Consider the following 25,877-nt stretch of genomic DNA (forward strand, 5'->3'; position numbering starts at 1 on the left):
TTATCGACCTCAACTGAATGAAAGACAGAGTCGGCCTTCCTCGTCGGAATTTGAGCCCAGAACGTAAAAACAGACCACATGCCACTAAATGTTTTGTTCGGCTCGGCAACGATTCCGCTAGCTCGCCGCCTTCGACCAGCTTAATAATAGCAAAATTCAGTTCTATATTTATGTCCACGGGCACATGGCGAAGTGGTTAAGAGCGCGGGCAACTAACCCCAAGATTCCGAGTTCCATTCTCGGTAGCGACCTGAATAATAATAACAACACCAACAACAACATAGAAAAATACCTTAGGAATAAGAATCCAGGTTTGAAATTTACCCAAGACACATGAAGATGGCTGGAGGTATATCAGCTGAAATGTTGTGTTAACAACAAACAAGATGAGGACAAATATCCGTCGAATGTAAATAATGTGAATAGCAAAATTATTTTACAGGATGTCTGTGTGCTTGAAATGCTAGCTTTACAACCACGTGATTTTAGGATCAGTTCCACTGCGTGACATCTCGAACTCGTGTCTTCTACAGTTGAATGTCTTGTAAGTGAATGTGATAAATAGAAACTGTGTGGAAGCCCATAATGCATTATCTCTGTGTGTGTCTTTTTGTTTGTATTTTTCACACCACTGCTTGACAACTGGTTTGTTTTGGTGCTAGTAACTTAGCGACAAAGGGAATCGATAGAATAAGTATCAAACATTAAAAGAAAAATAAATAAGTACTGGTCGATTTTGTCAATTTGGCTCAAGTAGCATCATTCAAGGCGGTGCTCCAGCATGGCTGCAGTCCAATAACTGAAACACGTAGAAGAATAACTGATAAAATATTTTCAAAATTAATTGAAAGATTAACTGTGTAATTTCTATAGTTTCAAAGGAACAATGGAAGAGAACAAAAGATTTAATCGACAGCCGATCTGTATTTGCATGAAATGCTCTAGAATGGCACAAGAGTGTTTAAATCAATACTCCAGTGCTCCGCGACCGCTGTGCAACGAGACGATGATAAGTGTGCTGCCGGATGGCCTGAATATAATTTTCCCCTTATACATTAGTTATATTTTTAGTTCAGGTGTGCCGCCGAATTTTGAAAAGAATACTAGTGTGTCACAAGTGAAAAAAAGGTTGCGGGGCGCTGGTCTACTCAACCATGGGTTTTCGCTTATAGGTGAAACACGCTGCCCTCACAAGAGGATTCTCTGTCTTAAATATCCTATGTTACATAACTCACATACATGCACATGCATACATACTCCCACATACACACATACGCATACATACTCTCACATACATATACATGCATACATACACTCTGAAACGGACTCCATTAAAAAAGATGATGTCAAAGAACGATAAAGAAGAAATTAGCTATTATATATTAATTTTCTTGTTATTTAATCGCAAATGTTATCTTCGGAAATAATCTTTTTTGTGTGTGTGTCTAAGAATGACGATTATAATGTCTGTCATTTACATCGAAATATTAGCAATTAATTAATATATTTTTTAAATAATTCTGTAGATAATTCTCATTGCAAACATTGTATTGGCGTGTGACAGCTAGTTATGGTAAACATATGTAGAATAACCTATACTGCTAATGACAAGTGAGTGATTAATTATCTGCGGAAAGAGTGATATTAATTATGACGATAACGTAGGCGGGATAAAAAAAAAGAAGCAGAAACAATCAGTTATCTATTATATAAAATCCGTTCTGTCTGTGAGTGTGTGTGTGTCTTCTAGGATCTCGGGCATCCTCCATCCGATTGCGCTCAAATTTGATATGTAGATACCGACGGTATCAGGGCGTGTATAAGTCTTGAAAAAATTACAAAAATCAATTTCAGGTGAGAATTCGATCTACAAAGCCGTGGGAACATGCATTTGTAAAATCGTTTTTCTTGGAATAGAAAAAAGGCTATCTTTATTTTTTCTTTTGCTGGTGTCTCAAATTTAGGTTAAATCAGTGTTTCTCAAAGAGGAGGTCTATGGTCGGACAAGTTGTTTTGAGAAAATTTCGTTTAAATGTTTGACAACTCAGCACTGTCCATTGGACGGAGGTGAGGCGTTTTGCTCGTACTCTTATAAATTGAAGCTATTTGTGTTTGTAGTGTAATCGATAACGGTTTCTCTCTATATTCCGATAACAGAGGGTTCGAATCGCAACAATGGGCGGACTGCTGAGATTTTGTTCGAAATTGGTGCTATAATATAAATCATGTATTTATAAGATTTTCTGCCATACGCGTAGCTATGTGCAACCACTTAGTTCAGGGTTCAGTTCCACTGCGTGACGCCTTAGGCAAATTTCTTCTGCTATAGCCTGAGGTCAACAAACTCAGTGAGTTGACGGCTTTAATATAATAATGCTTTACTCTGCCTTTGGTATTCGAGTACTATTCTTTCCACCTTGCTTTGCACACGTGTTGTTATTTGTGTGTGTGTATATATATATATATGTGTGTGTGTGTGTGTGTAATTTAAATAATATATAAATATATGCATATATACATACATATATGTACATACCTGCATATATATGCAGGTATATACACATGCACGTATGGGTACAGGACATCAAAAAAACCTTGAACACAATGAGAAACGAGAACATAAAAACAAAAGCATAGAAACGAGATTTTTTAACATACATGCATACACACACACACACACACACACACACATATATATATATATATATATATATAGATAGATAGATAGATATACACGCATACACGTGCATGCGCATACACACACACACCGTAGACTTTGGCAGCAATTCTGTTTACCGAACCTCACTCTTATAATATTGGTAAAAAAAATACTATCAAATCTATTCTAACACACGAGTTCACATTAAGAATCTTACGAACCAAATGCAAAAACAAAACAAAATATATATTAAATTTTGCAGCAAAGCCTTGGGGTTTTTTTGTAATGAGGTGTTTCGCAGCACAAATATTAATTTAATATTTGAACTGTAATGTTGACGATATTGTGAAAAACAAAGTGCATTATCTACGATCGGTAGCACATGTAACGTAATCCTGTACAAAGTATTACAAAAAAAATCAATACACATACTATGAATCACTAACTGTACTTTTATTTACTTCTCATATAACTGAAAGTGTAGCTATCACCAAGCCATTAAGTGACTCAGGATTTTCGACGCGATGCACAAACATGGTTCTTAAGTAGCTTCTGCAACCCATGTCGTCGACGAATTTTTTTTTTTGCAATATGGCCTTTTGCTGGCATTCGCTTCCTAAATAGGTGTGTTTCATCAATAATAACAATGTGTCGGCGTGTATAACTATATTATTCTATTTATTCTTTTAATTGTTTCGAGAACCGAATTTTTGCATCAGTATCAGCGCTCGTAGCTGCTTTTTTGCCCGTATACATTATGGCTGTCATAATTCATATACACTCAAGCGTGCACACACACAGAGGCACACTTAAGCTGTTATTGTTTAAAATAAATGTCTTACATAGAGACACCTTCCTGATTTACGTGTCATAAAAATAGATGAATATTTCGAGCAGATAACTTTTCTGTAACAGGCGTGTTAAATATTTGTATATATTCGTTTATTCATGTCAGTAGGTGCGAAGAATAAAGCTGACTACTTGTCTACCACGTACACTCGCAGATTGCCAGAACTGCTCTCTTATAATTTAAATCAACTATCAGCTTTGGACCATAAAAATTGTAGATTGAATTGAACGACCCTTCCCCATACAAACACTCACAAACAACACACACTATACATACACACACGTTTTGAAGGTAGATCTGTGAAAAATGTTTTCCAATATATTTTTGGTTATTTATAATCTCGTGTTTTGTTTCGTAAGTTATTGGTTTCCACTACAATATATTTTCAAATACATTCACTTGTATACTATATTTTCGTTTCGACATATTGGAAAGAGTATTCAAAAGTTATAACACAAACGGGTAACGGGAGAGATTGTGAAAATAAAATGTGCAAACGAGGTCAACATGCAAACTATCAGAATGGTTGAATAAATGACCAAATTCTAATACGTCTATTTGAACCTGTGTATTGCCCATAGTAAAATCGATGTCATTAAAGCACTTTCATAGAGAAATTTCCAATAAGTATATTGAGATTGCATTTTTCAGTGTGTGTGTGTATACACAAATACGCACGCATACACACACATAAACACACACTTACACATATACGTATACCTTTGAATTTCCTCACCTTTGTCCAAAGGTTTTTTTTTCATTTATTCTTCTACATATGAATTTTCAAACCGATTGAAATCGCCGTCGTTTCTTATCAAACCCAACCCACATATTTCACTACCAGAATAGCTCCTTGCTATCACATATGAAACCAATTCACCGAACGAGATGCCCAGCTATATAAAGCACTGTGCATAAATGACCAAATTCTAATACGTCTATTATGTTAATCGAAATATTAGCGTAGTCATTAAGAATGTTTAGCCATTGTTCAATTTCCTCATTACCATTCTCTTTTTCACTCACTTTATGTTACACTAATTTTTACGATGAAGGACTAACGTCCGAAACGGTTAGATATTTTCTCATACCAACACAGTGAATTTTATATTATCCATGTTATCGTCCTGCTATATTAGCTTACTTTTTGAGCGTCAACTCCATAGCGTGTTACTAAGTTGAGAACACAGATTTAGTGGAAAGACGTTTTGACGTATATTTTTAGCATACAAGGGATCCATATAGTGACTTCTCATACGGTTTACTTTAAAGAAATTTACACAAGCATACATAATTACTTAGACGTAAACATAAATCCGTGCGTACCCACATATATATCAATATTTTTCTCCCCAAAGGCGGCGAGATAGCAGAGAAGTTAGCACGCCAGGCGAGATGCTTAGCGGTATTTCGTCTATCTTTACGTTCTGAGTTCAAATTTCGCCGAGGTCGACTTTGCCTTTCATCCTTTCGGGGTCGATTAAATAAGTACCAGTTACGCACTGGGGTCGATATAATCGACTTAATCCGTTTGTCTGTCCTTGTTCGTCCTCTCTGTGTTTAGCCCCTTGTGGGTAGTTAAGGAATAGGTATTTCGTCTATCTTTACGTTCTGAGTTCAAATTCCTCCGAAGTCGACTTCGCCTTTCATCCTTTAGGGGTCGATAATTTAAGTATGCGTTGCGTACTGGGGTCCATCAAATCGACTGGCCCCTTCCCCAAAAATTTCGGGCCTTGTGCCAAGAGAAGGAAAGAATATTTATCTCTTTGTATGTCCCGTGTATCATATATGATAAACGATAAACGTGGCTCTTTTCAAACCTAGCCAGGCTCATGGGCCCGGTTTCCCAGTTTCTGTGAAGTATGTGTACCCCCCAGCTGGATGGGACGCCAGTCCATCGCAGCGTTACTCAAGAAACAGGAAGAAAAAGTTAGAGAATGTTGTGGCGAAAGAGTACAACAGGGGTCGCGACCACCCCCTGCCGGAGCCTCGTGGAGCTTTCAGGTGTTTTCGCTCAATAAACACACACAACGCCCGGTCTGGGAATCGAAACCACGATCCTCCGACCGCGAGTCCGCTGCCCTAACCACTGAGCCATTGTGCTTCCACATCATATGTGATATGCAGGACATATTTCGCTGACATCTATGCATCATACATGATAATCATTCCGATTTTACTTTTCGATCACCAAAGCAATTTGGTATATATGAATGGAAAGTTTGATATTATTCAGAAAGTACAAAACAAGGTGTAAATAAGAGTCCTAAAACGAACATGGACTTTTAGGACAAAGTTATTAAAATAAATTGGCCAGGCAAAATCTTAAAGGATGTTTGCATGATATAAAATAATAATAAATAAATGCGCCCTTTTAAAGCCTAACCAGGCTCATGGGCCCGGTTTCCCGGTTTCTATGGTGTATGTGTTTTCCAGCTGGACAGGACGCCAGTCCACCGCAGCGTTACTGATTTTTGCCAGCTGAGTGAACTGGAGCAACGTGAAATAAAGTGTTTTGCTCAAGAACACAGCGCATCGCTCAGTCCAGGAATCGAAACCACAATCTTATGATCATGATGCTGACACCCTAACCACTAAACCACGCGCCTCCACATGATACAAAATGGGCGAACATTAATTGGAAAAAGGATTCACTGGAGTATAAAGAGATATTATTCATGATATGTAACTGACAGTGATTTCTCTCTATTGCTAGATATGCTGGCGTCGCCAGAGAGTGAGAAATGTTCTAACTGCACAGTGCTTTATATAGCTGGGCATCTCGTTCGGTGAATTGGTTTCATATGTGATAGCAAGGAACTATTCTGGTAGTGAAATATGCGGGTTGGGTTTGATAAGAAACGACGGCGATTTCAATCGGTTTGAAAATTCATGTGTAGAAGAATAAATGAAAACAAAACCTTTGGACAAGGGTGAGGAAATTCAAAGGTATACGTATATGTGTAAGTGTGTGTTTATGTGTGTGTATGCGTGCGTATTTGTGTACACACACACTGAAAAATGCAATCTCAGTATACTTATTGGAAATTTCTCTATGAAGGTGCTTTAATGACATCGATTTTACTATGGGCAATCCACAGGTTACGGGTTCATTCTTCGAAAATTACGAAGTTTCCAGTCTGTTATTGACAGCTCATGTCTTGCTTTCCAGGAGCAACGAGTGTATATGTTCAAGCACATCATTTAACAGCTTTCTGCCTGAAAATACACACACACAAACACACACATACACACACACCACACTCTCTCTCTCTCTCTATATATATATATATATATATACATTTGATATATAATATATAATATATTATATATATATATATATATTTGATATATTAATATATATATATTTGATATATTAATATATATATATATATCTATATATATATATAATATATATATATATATATATATATATATATATTGTGTGTGTATATATTTTTTATCTTTTACTTGTTTCAGTCATTTGACTGCAGCCATACTGGAGCACCAACTTAGGCTTATTTTGTAAAGCCTGGTACTTATTCTATCATCAATTTGGCCGAACCGCTAAGTTACTGGAACATAAACACACCAACACTGGTTGTCAAGCGGTGGTGGGTGACACATACGGAAATAAACTCATAGATATATACATATACTGTATATGTATATATATATATATATATATATAATTATATATATATATATATATATATATATTATATATATATATATATTTAAAGGGGTTCTTTCATTTTCCGTCTACCAAATCCACTCGCAAGGCTTCTATCAGTCCATGATAACGACAGAAGACACATGCCTAAGGTGCCACTCAGTTAGACTGAACCCAGAACCGTGTGGTTGGGAAACAAGCTTCTTACCACGCAGCCACGCCCGGTTAGTCGGCATTATTTCTTTAGGAGCATAGGGCTAGTTTTCCAGTTACTCTGGTGAACATATTACTCCCTAGATACTCTTTTACTCTTTTACTTATTTCAGCCATGTGACTGTGGCCATACTGGAGCACTGCCTTTAGTCGAGCAAATCGACCCCAGCACTTATTCTTTGTAAGCCTAGTACTTATTCTATCGGTTTCTTTTGCCGAACCGCTAAGTTACGGGGACGTAAACACACCAGCATCGGTTGTCAAGTGATATTGGAGGTGACAAACACAGACACACAAACATATACACACACACATACATATATATACATACATATATACGACGGGCTTCTTTCAGTTTCTGTCTACCAAATCCACTCACAAAGCTTTGTTCTGCCCGACTCTATAGTAGAAGACACTTGCCCAAGGTATCACGCAGTGGGGCTGAACCCGGAATCATGTGGTTCGTAAACGAGCTACTTACGACACAGCCACTCTAACGCCTACGCCTAATTTTTTACCAGCAGAGTGGTCTGGAGCAATGTGAAATGAAGTGTTTTGCTCATGAACCAAACGCATTGCCAAGTCGAGGAATCGAAACCATAAAATTATAATCATGAGCCCAATACCTAATCACCAGCCAAGCTTCTCCACACTCTTTCTCTCTCTTTCTATTTCTTTCTGTATATACGTGTGTGTGACAGAGAGAGAGCGTATCGATGCGTCCATCTATTTCTATATATCGTTTGTCTCTCATTAACTATACACCGCTGAGACGACTGCCTGTTTTTTTTTAAATTTTGCTTTGATAACATCATGAAATAACTTGTGAGGAAGATATGCGCAACTCAAAGCCTTCACGACGATGTTATAGTATGTCTACCGACAACGACAGAAGTCAGCAAAAGAAACTACAGAATATATGTAAATATGATGGCACTCGGTGTTTTGTGTCTGCACAAAAGCAAACATCAAATGCAGTGAAGGTGATGACATTTGGAAGGGATACGGACTGTGAGTGGGTGAATCGAATTATGGATGGTGGAACGTGCACGGACTGTTTGAAGAAGGTAGCTATTGATTTTTAAAGGAATAATCAATCAAATTACAAGAGTAGAGAATAATTTGATATATGGTGAAACCCTTACGTCTTCAAAGGCGACTTACATTTGAAAATAGTGGAAGGATGTACTATTCATCTTGTCAATCTAACGGTGTGTTTGACAGTATACGTACATATGTAAGTACGAACATACACACACACGCACATGCACATACACACACATAGACACACAAATTCGCACGCACAATCACAGACACACTTACACAATTGCACATCTATACGTAAATGTACATGTGTACAAAGATACACACAAAAATATACTGCCAAAACAATTTTGGAGGCATAGTTCTGTCTCAATTTTTTAATATATTTACTTGTATATGAAGTACTGTGTGTGTATATATATATGTGTGTGTGTGTGTGTGTGTGTGTGTGTGTGTGTGTGTGTTTGTGTGTGTGCATATATATATAGATATATATATACATATATATACATACATATAAATGTGCATATATGTATGTACATATATATATACATACATATATATATACATGAATACACACACATGCACACACACATACATATATAAAACAGAAATTTGTAGCTTTTATTTTAGCAATATGGGTGTTCGAACACCCTAGTCATACTTGGTGACAATTATAGTTTTCTTTTTTTGTAACACATTGCATACTGCTGTCTATATTAAGTATATATATATATATATATATATATATATACACACACAATTACAATTGATGCAGCTCAGAATTTTGTCAGTGAAAACGTCGCGGTCTCAAAGTGACAAAAATATTTTGGAAAATTAAATTTAAATGCTGAAGGGAATCTAACGGTTTTTTTGTGTGTTTTTAAATGGCTTATAAAAACATTCCACGCTGCAATTGTTTTTGTTTCAGCACACAATCTCAAATGAATTCAATAGTTTTTGAAACTACGAGGGAAACAAATGAAAAACAGGACAAGTAACTTAAGGACGACCCTTCATCTTTTGCCGGCTGTCTTTCTACTCCTGATTTCGAGCACTGAACGACAGTATGAATCTCCGAAGACAGTTGCTCCCATTAATACCAAAATAAAATTTGGGATTTATGGAGGGTCAAAGTTGAGAACAAAACCAGGATAGTGGAGACACACAAGCAAACCGAACAAAAACAAATATGGAGGGCCGTTAGACAAGAACGAGGGTAAATAGCGAACGCTAGCGAAATATTTTCTTTGAAAACAGAAAACACAGAGAGATAGGATACGCCCTGTTCTTCGGACAGTCCCGTTTTCTTTCTCATCCTATTCTCTAATTCCACTTTCCTCCCCTTCACCGTTTTCTATCTGTCTCTCTATCTCTTCCCTTTATTCTTCTTTTCTTTTTCTCGTTGCTCACACGTGACCATCGTCCTTTTTTCTTTTACTCGTATTATTTGATCGAACGCAAGTAAGTTTATCTTATGTATATATATATTATATATATATATATATATATGAGGAGCTGCTGAAAAGTCCCTGGCTTCAAGAGTATCGCGAAAGGCCTAGCTGGAGGCTCAACGTTCTGTGTTCTTCTACATGGCTTAAAAAAACTGAAGCACCGCTGCAATAAGCGTGTGAATCTGAGAGGAGAATACTTTCAATAATATCATAATTAAGTGATCCTCTTGTATTTTCTTTTTACCAAAAGTCAGAAACTTTTTAGTATCACACGTATATACAGTACTTCTTGGTACCCCAAACATTGCAGCTGTTTTCGTTGCGCTAGCGCCTGTCATACAAGCACCAACAATTGGACCTCTTTGAAAGTCCGATAGATCTGTCATTTTACTGAATTTTAATTACCTTTTTCTCATGATATCTCAAGAGAAACAGAAATTTTAGCCAAACATATCAAGCAACACTAATAATAAATCAAAACAACATAAAAATAAACAAGCTTGTGAATGAATTTGGTAGATGGAAACTGTGAGGAAACCTATCCTGTATATGTGTGCGTATCTTTGAGGTCTTTCACTCTCCACAGTTTGACAACCCGTGTTGATGTGTTTACGTCCTCGTAACTTAGCGGTTGGGCAAAAGCAAAAGACAGAATAAGTATCAGATTTGTAAAGGAGTAGTAGGGTTTATAAAAATTAGGCTCCAGGAAATTGCTATATAGAATGGTGTGGCATGTTAACCAAAACTATAAACCTTTAATTTATTACAAAATCTTCTTTGTGAAGTTGGGTATCCTAGTATTTAAAGTGTGGCACTTGCCATCGTACTATCGTGGTCTTAGTTCCTGGTCCGAGCAGTGTGTTGTGTTCTTGAGCAAAACACTTCATTTCATGTATCTTCAATCAATCACACTCAGCTTTGAATATGTTGAAGCAGTAGATGAGAAGTTAACCCTGCGACGGACTGAAGTACGGTTCAGTACAGGGATGTGTAGAAATCTCACTCACTCATACGCCATGGAAACTGGGTTAAAATCCAGCCTTATGAGTCTAAGAGTAAGTCTACTTGGTTACTATTTTCTTCGTTGTTACAGTTGCCATGTTTTGGAAGTTCACTGTATTTCTGTACCCAGCCAGCAAGCCAGCCAGCAAAAGCAGCCAGCAAGCCAGACAACAAGCTAGCCAGCAGTGTATCATGTATAAAAATGATTCTCTAATTGCAATTTCTAGTCAATGTTGTTTGTGAAGAGATGTTCTATAGTATTAACAAGATTCTTGAGACATTTTTCTTGCTGTTTGCATTTAATGTTTGCGAAATCTTACATGCAGTATTTGAAAATTGAGCATCTTTTGAAATATCTTTTTTTTATTATGAGCACAAAGCATGAGATTTTAGAGCAGGAGGAGAATGGATTAAATCGACCAGTGCTTAACCGGTACTCATTTTATCGATCCCGAAGGGTGAAAAACTAAGTCGACCTCGGCGAAATTTTAACTCAGAAAGTGAAGATGGATGAAATACCTATTTCTTTACTGCCCACAAGGGGCTAAACATAGAGGGAACAAACAAGGACAGACAAACGGATTTAGTCGATCACATCGACCCCAGTGCGTAACTGGTACTTATTTAATTGACCCCGAAAGGATGAAAGGCAAAGTCGACCTCGGCGGAATTTGAACTCAGAACGTAACGGCAGACGAAATACGGCTACGCATTTCGCCCGGCGTGGTAGCGTGTCTGCCAGCTTGCCACCTTAAAATCTCTTGAACTATAATAATTCTTTCTGTTAGTTTTGTTACTGTTGTTGTTTTACTGTTTTATGTTTGTTCTTTAATATGTTAGATTCAGTGTGGTGGAGTGTAACCCCCACCACTTCGCTGATTAAATTTTTGTTGTTAATGTAACGTGTTCATCGTACACAAATCAGTCCTTGCAGCATCTTTCTGTTGGCTTATGAAAACAAAATGTGCATCCTATGCCATACGACATGTGGAGAATCCAAGAAAGTATTCCCACAGTAAGATAACGAGTTGACTTGGTTTCCGTATTTCAGTTAGGTAAATAAAAAAGGTAAAATTACCTTTTCGATTCATGCTGACTCTCAAGGGCCGGTTTCACAGTAGCATGGCGTTTATATTCCCCACCCAGACAGAACGCCAGTCCATCAAAGGGTTACTCATATTTGCCAGCTGAGTGAACTGCAGCAATGTGAAATGAAGTATTTTGCTCAAGAACACAAAACGTCGCCCTGTCCAGGAATCGAAACCACAATCTTAAAATCATGACTCGAACACCCTAACCACTGGCCACACGCCTCCGCAATGCACGGAACGGACTATACGTAGTTCCTGCTAAGGGTTAAACATTAAAAAAGTGAAGAATAAAATTGCTATTGTATTGCTATAGGTAACGGTTTTACAAATTGAACTCGGTTCTTACTCATTGACTTACTGATATTTCAACCAAAGCACATTATCCTACTTGTTTTAATTATCCAGTTTAAAAATTAGACATTTCTCTCGCTGTGTGGTGAAAAAGCTCGCTTTGCAACCATATGGTTTCAGGTTCAGACCCACAGCTTGGCAGCTTGGGGAAATGTCACTGTAGTCCTGTGCATACTAATGCTTTGTGAATAAATCTGGTAGAGAGAAACTGCATTGAAGCCGATTGTGTGTGTATATATATATATATATATATATATGTATATATATATTATATGTATGTGTGTGTGTGTGTGTGTGTGTGTGTGTGTGTGTGTGTATATATGTGTGTGTGTGTGGTGTGTATATATGTGTGTGTGTGTGTTTGTGTGTATGTGTGTGTGTGCGTACGTGCGTGTGTGTACAGCTATATTTGTATTTGTACTCCGCCGTTTGACAACCGGTGTTAGTTTATTTACGTACCTGAAACCTAGCGGTTCGCCACAGAGTTCGATAGAAGATATATATACAGGTGCATGAGTGGGTGTGTGGTAAGTAGCTTGCTTACTAACCACATGGTTCCGGGTTCAGTCCCACTGCCTGGCACCTTGGAGAAATATTTTCTACAACAGTCTCGGGCCGACGAAGGCCTTGTGAGTGGATTTGTTAGACATAAACTGAAAGAAGCCTATCGGATATATATATATACGCTTGTATGTCTGTATTTGTTACCCAACATAGCTTGGCAACCAATACTGGTGTGTTTACTCCCGTAACCTAGCGGGTCGCCAAAAGAGACCGATAGGATAAGTACTAGGGTTACAAAGAATAAGTCCTGGGGTCGATTTGCTCGACTAAAGGCGGTGCTCCGGCATGGCTGCAGTCAAATTACTGAAATAAAACAATAGAAGAATATATATATATACACACACACACATGCATTCTAGTGTGTGTGTGTGTGTGTGTGTGTGTGTGTGTGTGTGTGTGCATGTGTGTGCTCGTGTAGTTTATTTAAACAGGCCTGACCGTAGGGAACCAGACCACAACTGCAATAATTCGATGCGTCACTTCGCTCCACTTCATTTGAAGCAAATCTAATAAGAATAATACTAGTAAGGGCTCCATAAACTCCCTTTTGGGAAATATTAAAGACCTTACAATTGCTTAACCCTCACCCCTCTCTCTTTCTCTATGTAGTATACTATCGTCTGCCAGCGCCGGCTATCGTCTGCCATCACCCAATGTCCTGCACGATCGCTTGCTTTTCCTTGCTGTTGTTTACGAATGTCATACTCTGCTATCGCTTTCTTGCCTATCTCTAATGTTGGCTAACAGCCATCTTTTTACGTCCTATAATCCAATTATTCTTCCTTATGTTTCTAGATTCTTCGAGACATTAGTTTTAATTATAATTTAATATCTCGATATACATGGTCGCCGTCGTCGTCGTCAACACCATCAGCGGCAGCTGCCGCAGGAGCCTCAGCAGTATCAGTAATTACATCGTCGTTGTTCATCGTAGTTGTGATTGTCTTCTATGATGATCATCAACAATATGAGCATTCTTCGTCATCTTTTACTATTAACCCCCACCATTACCATCACTATCAGCACCACTACCACCACCATCACCACTACCTCCATTATCATCATCATCATCATCATCATCATCATCAACGTCATCATCATCGTATTCATGATGATAATGATGATCATCATCATCATCAATCATTATCATAATCATTGCTACCTCCAATAGCACCACCACTACCACTACCACCACCACCAACACCACCACCACCATCACCACCACAACTGCCACCTGCACCAGCACCGCCAGCACCACCAGCACCATCACCAGCACCACCACCACAACTACCATCACCACCATCACCACCATCATCACACCACCACCACCACCACCACCACCACCATATGTAATACAACCACTATCGTCACTATAATCATCATAAAATAGGCTTTCGTCGTCGTCGTCATCATCACCGTCATCATCATCATCATCATCATTATCATCATTACCGCTAAAACTCTCTTTGAGACCGCCACTTTTATTATAGATGCTGGACCGAGCTTTTGCTCATCTTCCAGGCGGTGGACTGTCAGAATCATTACAACGTATGTCAAAATGCTTGGCTCTATTTCTTCCAGCTATTCACGTTCTGAGTTCAAATCTTGTTCAGCTCAATTCTGCATTGCATTCGTCCGAGGTTTTTAAAATAAAATGCCAGTCAAGAAATGCCAGTCGATTTGATCGATTATCCTCCTCCCCCAAAATTCTTCAGGACAGTGGAAGAAGCAGGGAATTGCTGGTGCAATGAAATGAAGTGTTTTGCACAAGAGCACAACGCACCACTGGTCTGGGAATCGAACCTAGGAACTTGTGATCATGAGTGTAATACGCAAAGCACTTTCCACACACTCCCTCTCACACACACTCACATACACACACGTGTGTATATATATATGTGTGTGTACATATATATATATATATATATTATATATATATATATATATATACACATATATATAATATATATATATATATATAATATATATATATATAATATATATACACATATATATACATCAACATTAGCGGTTGGGAGGCAGTCGCCGGCAACCGTGGAGAATGGCGACGTACAGTAAAAGAGGGTATACAGAGGAGTGACAGAAAGAGAGAGGAGAAATGGAAAGAAGGAAGAGACATAAACAAGAGACCATGGCACTACATCAGCCAGGAACAGTCTTCGCTACATTTGCAGTACCTGCCAGAGGGAGTGTTTGTCCAGGATAGGACTACACAGCCACAGCAAGAAATGTAACAGGAAATAAAATATAACAGCCGGACTAGACCTAGAAAAAAAAAAAAAAAATGCGCAACTCCATTGTCTCCCGAGACAGAAAGGATGCCAAAACAAAAAACAATATATATGTGTGTGTGTATGTGTATATACATAAATATATATACATGTACATACATATACTTACACGCATATGTTTCTACATACGTACATGTATGTATACATATACGCAAAGGTATTCTTGTATTGAAAATTATTTATTAATTCTTCAAAACATAGTTATTACTCGTTCCATGCATTTTGTTCAATGTTGATTCACTTATATCAATTCTTATATATTTTATTTTCATTTCTATATTACAGACCCTGGAAAACTCCATGATGGTCCAAATGAACAGATCGCCATATTACTCAGGAGAAGCTATGGCGCTGCTCTTGAGCCGATTCGGCTACTATTGGGTTAGCTTTATTTATCAAGACACCTATTTGGAAGACGGATTCTACACTAGGTTTCTGGAAGAAGGAGGATTATACGGTGTAAGAATGTATCTGAATGTAAGCGTTTCCCACGCCGATAACTGGATGATATTACAAGATAAACTGAAAAAAATTCAACAAAGTGCCTTCAAAATTGTTGTTATACACTGCGACGTGTTCCTTATGAAGCGTGTGGTTCAAATAGGAAAACTCCTTAATCTTTTCTCGCACAATTATGCCTGGTTTTTATCTGATTTTGCCACTGAACACAATCAATTGGCCGATTATAGTTTACCTGTCGGTCTTGTGGGTCTTGAGAGATCGAGGCCGTACGGTTATGTAACGCAGTTGGAGAATATACTTCGGACTATAGTCCAGCATTTCCAGTCTGACGGTATATCAGATTTAGCGTATCGGGAATTCTCGCTAAGTGACGTTGTAAATGATTCATATATTTTCAATACCAGTTCTGTAAGATGGTCAAGGTAAGAGTCATAAAATTTAAAATTTCGATTTATCTATTGTAAAAATCTGTCAAATCTTTATTGCTAAATTTCAAATATAAATGTCATACAATTTTCAGGATGTACGCTGATACACATATGCATATAAAGCATGCACACAATATATGTTCATACGTTCACACAAAGACAAATCTGTGCATACACTCATAAATACAAATGAACAGTGACTAATTGGGCAGTATATCTGGCTGCCAGCATCTACAGACGAAATGAAACAAACTGGGATGAAAAAGAAATGTAAATTCAAACCGCAACATTGCACTACTTACGATTCGCCACCACATGTAAGATGCTAATGAACAAATCTGAAGCACCATTGAAATTACTCTAGATACTGACTGTTATATATGTAAATATATATATATATAAACTGAGGGAAAAGCTTGATTCTAAACAAATTGAAATTGATGAGACCTAACTAGTTTGAAATAAGAATTCTTTCATAAGAGACCCACAGATTTTCTATATGGCACTACAGATCTTAGTTTCTCGGCAACTTTAAGTGTCTAAGCGTATTCTCACAAATAGAATTAATTCGTTTAGATACTCTGCAGTGTGTGACTTGGTTGGAAGTCTTAATTATAATTACTACGATCGTAGTTCAATTCGGTACTGAATACACTTTGTTTTGTGGAGGTTGTCGTTGTTTAACTCCAAGCCAGCCTTTACTAAATAGAACGACGGTCAAAGGCACCTTATATATCTTATACACACAAACACACAGATACACACACACACACACACACACACACACACACATATATATATATATAGTGTGTGTGTGCGTGAGTATGTAATATATATATATATATGTGTGTGCACACACATTTTATACATACATACACATATACCACACACACATATACACACATACAAATACATACACACATATATAAGTGGAGGAAAGTGGAGTTTATGGTATACCTTTATTCCACGGTTTACAGTTGCTTCAAGAGACGGAGGTGACCAATCACATATTACATCTCTAAACGTCGATGGTGACGTCTGTTGAGTCATGCATATTATATAAGTTGTTACTTCGGAACTGATTAAATTACGTAATACAGGAAACCATATGGTTGCTCGCTTAAATAAGAACCATTTAGCATTTATTGAAAGGGGCTTCTACTAAAACTGAAATTTAACTGAGGTCAGCAAGAAGAGGGAGGTCGGCCGAATGTATTTGTTGATATTATAATAAATTAAGGCGGCGAGCTGGCAGAATCCATAAGCACGCTGGGTAAAATGCTTTGCTCCATTTTGTCCGTCTTTACGTTCTGAGATCAAGCTCCGCCGAGGTCAGTTTTGGCTTTCAGCCTTTCGGGGTCGATAAAATAAGTACCAGTTGGATACTGAAGTCAATGTACTCGACTTACTCCTTCCCCTAAACTTCAGGCCTTGTGCCTATAGCAGAAAGGATATGACAAACAATTAGAAATCAGTTGGTTCTAGGCAGATTTAAGTGTAATAATTCCTTGCTTACTATATATAGATGTACTTGCGTGCGCGTATGCGTTTGTGTGTGTGTGTGTGTGTGTGTGTGTGTGTGTGTGTGTTTGTGTGTGTGTGTGTGTGTGTGTGTGTGTGTGTGTGTGTGTGTATGGCTGTGTACTAAGAAGTCTGCTTCTCAACCACAGGGTGGCATGTTGGGCAAGTGTCTTCTACTATTTGTACGTATGTATGTATTTATGTATGTATGTATCTACCTCTGTATGTATGGGTTAGGCTATTCAATGCCTTTGTCTATGTTTACGCATCTGGGCGTGAGTTTAGAGACATTTGACTCTGAATTCAATGAAGTCTATCTACCGTTAGAGGCTTTCTTGCAAGATAGACTAGATTCCTGAAAGGTTAATATATGTTAATCAATGGATAAAGATTAACTAAACACAGTGCAACAAGAATTGAAATATAACTTTTAGGATAGGTAGTATACAGGCATCATATCGATTTAATTAACTGGGCTTCTCGTCACCAGACACTGCAAAGTTGTATACGGAAACTGAATCAAAACCAAAAACAAAACAGAAAAAACATAACGCTCATAAAGACAAAATAACGGAAAGGCATAGACTAAAAACATTCCATGAATTGAAAATTTATTAGGAAATATAAGTCAATTGAACTAAAATTACGTTGCAGGAATGTTTACATGTAATATATACTATTCAGTATTCTTTTCATGTCGCTATAAAATCGATATTTAAACATACGCTGAAATCAATATGAAGGCGTGTTTAAAGTTATTCGTAAAAACTGTCCACTAGGAAGAGAGTGAAAACGAGGCTAGTAAACATTCACATGTACACTTTATAGATCATTTGTTGTAGCAAAATATCGTGCGACGAAGTTCGACGGCCATTTGAAATATGTTCAAATATGTATATGTATCTGCGTGTTTAGGGCGGTGAGCTGGCAAAATCGTTAGCACGTCAGACAAAATTCTTAGCAGCATTTCGTCCGCTTTTATGTCCTGAGTTCAAATTCCGCCATGGTCGACTTTACGTTTTATTCTTTCTGAGTTGATAAAATAAATACCAGTTAAGCACTAGCGTTGATGTAATCGACGATTCCGCTTCCTTAAAACTAGCTGGCCTGGTGCTAAAATTGGAAAACAATAAGTATCTGCATGTACGTATATTTTGTTGTTAATTCTATCAGATCGATTTAACGTTTATAGGAACCCTTGGTAGATATTCTAGATTCCTTATTTCTTTATTGTCCTCAAAGGGCTAAACACAGAGAGGACAATCAAGGACAGACAAACGGATTAAGTCGATTACATCGACCCCAGTGCGTAACTGGTACTTAATTTATCGACCCCGAAAGGATGTAAGGCAAAGTTGACCTCGGTGAAATTTGAACTCAGAACGTAGCAGCAGACGAAATACCTATTTCTTTACTACCCACAAGGGGCTAAACACAGAGAGGACAACCAAGGATAGACAAACGGATTAAGTCGATTATATCGACCCCAGTGCGTAACTGGTATTTATTTAATCGACCCCGAAAGGATGAAACATAGAGCCTTGTATTTTTGTTGGAAACCGGCTTCCTCCTCAGTGGAAGAATTATGACAATTAAAAAATAGAAGTGACACACATACACACACACACATAACATATATATGTGTAAACGTCGTGTGTGTGTGTGTGTGTGCGTGTATGATTATATATATAATACATTACATACACATATATATATATATGTGTATATATTAGTGTTGCGCACTAATATATATATATATATAATATATATATATTATATATATATATATATATATATATATATATATATATATATATTAGTGCGCAACGCATGTGTCTAAGTGAATCAATGCAGGTTGAAAAGACGTTTGCAAATGAAATTATACTGGCTATTAAAATAAATACATAATACAGCCTCAATGAAATTTTGAAAAATACACCATTTGGGCTTTTACTGCTTATACACTCTATATTATTGGGAGATTGCATTAACTACGCAAAGGCACTCAGTTTGTTTGGTAAGACTCTGGATATTAGTGCTTGAATTAAACAAAATCGATACGAGTAATAGATTTGAAATTTAACTAAAATATAGTGTTATAGTTATTGTAGTAATAGTTACTTTCATATTGTAATTATTCTTTTCTACTCTAGGCACAACGCCTGAAATTTTTGGGGAGGGACCCAGTCTATTAGATCGGCCCTAGTACGCAACTGGTACTTAATTTATCAACCCCGAAAGGATGAAAGGCTAAGTCGACCTCGGCGGAATTTGAACTTAGAACGTAAAGACAGACGAAATACCTATTTCTTTACTACCCACAAGGGGCTAAACACAGAGATGACAAACAACGACAGACAAACGGATTAAGTCGATTATATCGACCCCAGTGCGCAGCTGGTACTTATTTAATCGACCCCGAAAGGATGAAAGTCAAAGTCAACCTCGGCGGAATTTGAACTCAGGACGTAGCGGCAGGCGAAATACCGCTGAGCATGTCACCCGGTGCGCAAACGTTTCTGCTAGCTCGCCACCCTTTCTTATAGTAATTATTACGAAAATATTTTTGTTCAAATTAATTAGAATAGAGCTGAATAGAAATGAAAAACGTCCAGGGTTACAGCTATTATAAACTGATATAAATGCAAGGCTATAAAAAGACACACAGGCTTGAAAATAAAATCAAGCTGCGTATTGAAATATGTAGTATATAGATATTTATATGCAGCAATCCCTCGACTATTGCGGTTGTTACGTTCCAAAATCCCCGTGGTAGGTGAAAGTCCGCGAAGTAGAAACAGTATCGTACTATATATATATATATATAGGTGAGAAAGTTGGTGTGTGAAAGCACCTGGTTGAATATATAGAAAATAGTAAACAATGAAAAAACTACAGAAGGGTTGTTTTAAAAGGTTAAAAAGTATATTTGAGTCATTATGTCAGAAGAATGTTATAAAATTTTTCATAGAGTGACATAGTTTTTGAAGAAATTACCGGTTTCGTGTTAACTTTCAAATTTCTCAAAACATCGTGTTATGTCTTCGTTATGAAGTGTAAAGAAGAGTTCCAGGTAAGGGGAGGTAATAAGTGATTTCTTCCGGTGTAAGGGAGATAATCGCTTCTTTACACTTCATAACGAAGACATAACACGATGTTTTGAGAAATTTGAAAAGTTAACACGAAACCGGTAATTTCTTCAAAAACTATGTCACTGTATGAAAAAATTTTATAACATTCTTCTGACATAATGACTCAAATATATTTTTTAACCTTTTAAAACAAGCCTTCTCTACTATTTTCACTTTTTACTATTTTCTATATATATACTGTGTCACTTTGAAATCTATATATTTTCGACAGTGGTTCAGTAGCGACATCTAGCCAACCAAGCTACTCCACACTGATAAAGAGCAATAAGCCAGAAACCGGTCCGTGGTTGTGAGGCTGTGCTGGGTGGAGGTACTAATCTTCCCTGTTCGAAAATATAACACAAATTTTTTTGTGTCGTATAGTCAGCTGAAACGATGTTTCCTGTGGAAAGTACCAGTTGCGTGCTGGAGTCGATCTAATCGACTCACCCCTACCCCAAAATTTCGGGCTTTGTGCCTAGAGCAAATAAGAATATTTTGCTTGATTTTATTATCAAGAGCCTCTTCGTTTTTCAATATGAATATCAGTTGCTCCTCTCCTCTCGAGTAGATTCGGTAGCAAGTTGATGCTACCGACTTCTGTTGGCTGCGAGTTTTCTCTGCTCCCATTCATCTAAATTATCTATACATATGTATGGATGTACGCATGTATGTATGTATGTATGTATGTATCTACGTATGTATGTACGAATTACGGAATGTATAGGGCATATGTATGTTTATGCATACATGTGTAGGTGTGTGTACGTCTATCAGCCTCTTTCATGCCGGCTATATTTTAACGGTATTTACATATGTCAATTATATATTGTGGCATTATTGCTCTCTAAACCTGACCTCTTTCAATTTACGAAGTCCTTTGCCAATCGTATTGCCCACAAGGAATATTTTCGTTATGGACATGAAATATTTATTTTTCTCATGTATATATATAATATATATATATATATAACGGGAAGCTTTATGAAAATAAACAAAAAACGAAGGCAGGTGGAATACAAACAAACAATTGTATTAGTATGCCGCTCAGGAATATAAATAAAACAAGTCTTTTATATATATATATATCACCGTGATCACCGTGACCGTCCAGGCTATCACACACAGATATAGATATTCACACATACACACATATACATATATGTGTGTGTGTTGATTGAGTGTCTAATGTCACTCTCTGACTGGCCATAACAAGCAACCTTCTAAACACACACACACACACACACACACGCACGCGCGCGCGCACACACACACACTCGTACACATAGCTATGTATATGCATACATATGTATGCATATCTATGTATATGTATGTATGTATGTACTTACGAATGAATGAATGTATAGGGCATCTGTATGTTTATGTATTTATGTGTGTGTGTGTGTGTATGTATATGTGTGTGTACGGATAGATGTGGGGAAAGAATAGATAGCAGTTTTAGGCGTGAATTGTACGATCCTATAAACATTTTCTAATCTGTTTTCTTGTAACATATTAGTAATTCAATTTCTGGCAGTGTGTGTATGCATTCGTGTGTTTCTAAGTGTCAGGGAGAGTGAGAGAGAGAGGAATAGATAGATAGATAGATAGATAGATAGATAGATAGATAGATAGATAGATAGATAGATAGATAGATAGATAGATAGATAGATAGATAGATAGAAAAAGAGAGAGAGAGAGGGATGGTGTCGGGAATGGGGAAACAGACAGATACAGAATGCGTATATGTGCGTGGTATCTGTGTTTGTGATAGTATGTGTTTTCGTAGATACAATTTCATGAAGCATCATCAGTATGCATGTGTGTTTCATTTTGGACATTACTCTGACTGTGGCAGCTTTCATAGAATCTTGGTGCTATGGGCATGGTCATTGACCTCTCTCTCAACAACGCTCCACATCTAATAGTTCAGTGGATTGAGATCTGGAGAATTAGGAGGCCAAATGTTAGGAGGTTGTGATCATGAAAATTTTCAGCCATCCATTCCTGTGTTATTAGAGCCATGTGTGATAGTGCAGAGTCTTACTGAAACACATATGGTCTTCCATTGCATACACTATCTATTCAGGGCTTAACAATTATTTCCAGGACTTCAATGTAGACAGCAGAGTTAACTCTCAGGCCTTGTGGAAAGAAGTAAGGAGGCGTATCATGTCCTTCATTGCTGGCAACCCTTAAAACCATGACAGTTGTAGGACATTTTGTATGTATAACACTTAGAACTTCGGAAGGTCTGCACATAACCATCTGTCATTCTTCTGTTAACTTTTTGATCTAGGTCGCATATTTTCTCGGTTGAGAAAAAACCAAATCAAATCTTCTGCTGGATTTTTCAGTCTGTTTAAGACCCTTTCAGATCTGTTTTGGTGACTTTCTTTTGCTTTTTGTGACAAATTGACCTTTTCTCAACATATAAGACTTATATCTGATGTCTTTGTGGACAGCATTTCTGACTGTTTTTTCTGAGATCTTTTGCAATTGACCTCTTTGTGTTTCTGGAATTGTAATCAATGGTCTGATGAACTCGTTGGATAAATTCAGGTGTTCTGATTATTTCAGAGCATTTAGAATTCTTTTTCTACTTTGATACTGGTGATACGTTTTGATCTTCAGCTACTTTCACGGGGAAAGTACCAGTTGCGTACTGGAGTCGATCTAATCGACTGGCCTACTTCCCCAAAATTTCGGGTTGTGCTTAGAGCAAAAAAGAATATTTAGCTTGATTTTATTCTCAAGTGCCTCTTCGTTTTTCAATATGAATATCAGTTGCTCTTTTCCTCTCGACTATATCCGGTGGCATATTGATGCTACCATCTTCTGTTGGCTGCGGTTTTCTCTGCTCCCATTCATCTAAATTATCTATGCATATGTATGGATGTACGCATGTATGTATGTATGTGTGTATGTATCTACGTATGTATGTACGAATTACGGAATGTATAGGGCATATGTATGTTTAGCATACATGTGTATATGTGTGTACGTCTATCAGCCTCTTTCATGCCGGCTATATTTTAACGGTATTTACATATGTCAATTATATATTGTGGCATTATTGCTCTCTAAACCTGACCTCTTTCAATTTACGAAGTCCTTTGCCAATCGTATTGCCCGCAAGGAATATTTTCGTTATGGACATGAAATATTTATTTTTCTCATGTATATATATAATATATAATATAACGGGAAGCTTTATGAAAATAAACAAAAAACGAAGGCAGGGGAATACAAACAAACAATTGTATTAGTATGCCGCTCAGGAATATAAAAAACAAGTCTTTTATATATATATATCACCGTGATCACCGTGACCGACCAGGCTATCACACACAGATATAGATATTCACACACAGACATACACACATATACATATATGTGTGTGTGTTGATTGAGTGTCTAATGTCACTCTCTGACTGGCCATAACAAGCAACCTTCTAAACACACACACACACTCGTACACATAGCTATGTATATGCATATATATGTATGTATGTATTTACGAATGAATCAATGTATAGGGCATATGTATGTTTATGCCTTTATGTGTGTGTATGTATATGTGTGTGTACGGACAGATGTGGGGAAAGAATAGATAGCAGGAAAGAAGAGAATAATTCATAAGATTTATAAACATCCTTCAACCAAACTCAGTTTTAGGCGTGAATTGTACGATCCTATAAACAGTTTCTAATCTGTTTTCTTCTGACATATTAGTAATTCAATTTCTGGCAGTGTGTGTATGCATTGGTGTGTTTCTAAGTGTCAGGGAGAGTGAGAGAGAGAGAGAGCAATAGATAGATAGATAGATAGATAGATAGATAGATAGATAGATAGATAGATAGATAGATAGAAAGAGAGAGAGAGAGAGAGAGAGAGAGAGAGAGAGAGAGAGAGAGGATGGTGTCGGGAATGAGGAAACAGACAGATACAGAATGCGTATATGTGCGTGGTATATGTGTTTGTAATAGTATGTGTTTTCGTAGATACAATTTCATGAAGCATCATCAGTATGCATGTGTGTTTGTTTGGAGTGTGTTATGTTTGATGAGATCTCAACAAGCATGATAAACAATATTAACAGCTGTCTGAAAGATGACAGTTTATGTAACGAGTGATTGAATCATACACGTTCGATGCTCAATCACGCTGTATACCGCGCAGTGTATGTTACAGAGCGATGCTTAAGATTTGATTCACATCGAATTTGACACCAGTGAATCAATCAATCATTATTAATTCATAATGATTTCGACAGAAGATGTAAGTATATAACTGATATTTGTACGGGCTACGAGAGACTCTCTAAGTAGTCGCTGAACCTGTTTGAAATGGTGGTCAAATATACCACAAATTACGCTCTGTTGCACTGAAATGCGAAAATAACGGTATGCATGTGTTTCTACGTGCAAAAATGTCTAAAAAGGACGGGATCCTGACCAGATGAACGTCAAGTGGCGCTCATGGCAGCGTCCTTGCATGCTCTTTGAAGTATGAGAAGTGTTTCGTCCCCCGTTTTACCCCAGCAGAAAACAGAATTTCGCAGAAGCACGCTGTCCCTTCGTTCCAGCCATCGCAAAAATCGACGAACTGGGGAGAAAGACTGCAAAACAAAGACGCACTCCAAGACGGTTCGACTCGTCAAATTATTTTATGTCTTGCTACATACATCTACATCCTTCAGCAAATGTTTTCAATTAATTAACATTCACAACAGCAACATTCTTTTGTACACACCATGTTCAGCGATCGTTTAAAAGTTGTAAAACGATAAATTGTTTTTGTATGAAAAATTGAATTATGTCTTCTGAATTTTGTCGAAGCTTGACTTTCTTCACCGTCACATTCAATCCTGAATTTTATAACATTTAGTACATGTTCAAAATAAATGTTGACTTTCTGTACTTTATTACACTGATGTTGCATAGTAATTTTTGCTAAATTGGTGACTTTCCGACGCTGGACTATTTATTTAGGAAATATTCGCTTTAAAAAAATTTTATAGCGTCACTATGCTACAGAAAGTATGTTTTGCACCTATATTGACTACATTTCGTTTTGCTTGAACTTCGTGTGCGTATGTTCTGCTGTCTTTAGTATTATC

The 25,877-nt window shown here is 37.2% G+C and overlaps 1 protein-coding gene across 1 annotated transcript in view; it reads left to right on the forward strand.

The window, feature by feature from the left end:
- The window catches only part of LOC115213985 (glutamate receptor ionotropic, NMDA 3A-like), a 586,030-nt gene that overhangs the window by 529,623 nt on the left and 30,530 nt on the right, over positions 1-25,877 (forward strand). Inside the window, exon 4 of the mRNA XM_029782995.2 lies at positions 15,499-16,097. Within this exon, the coding sequence (XP_029638855.1) occupies positions 15,499-16,097 (599 nt within the window). The remainder of the gene's footprint in view (positions 1-15,498; positions 16,098-25,877) is intronic.

This window comes from Octopus sinensis, linkage group LG7 (assembly GCF_006345805.1).
Source record: "Octopus sinensis linkage group LG7, ASM634580v1, whole genome shotgun sequence".
NCBI classification, from domain to species: Eukaryota; Metazoa; Mollusca; class Cephalopoda; order Octopoda; family Octopodidae; genus Octopus; species Octopus sinensis.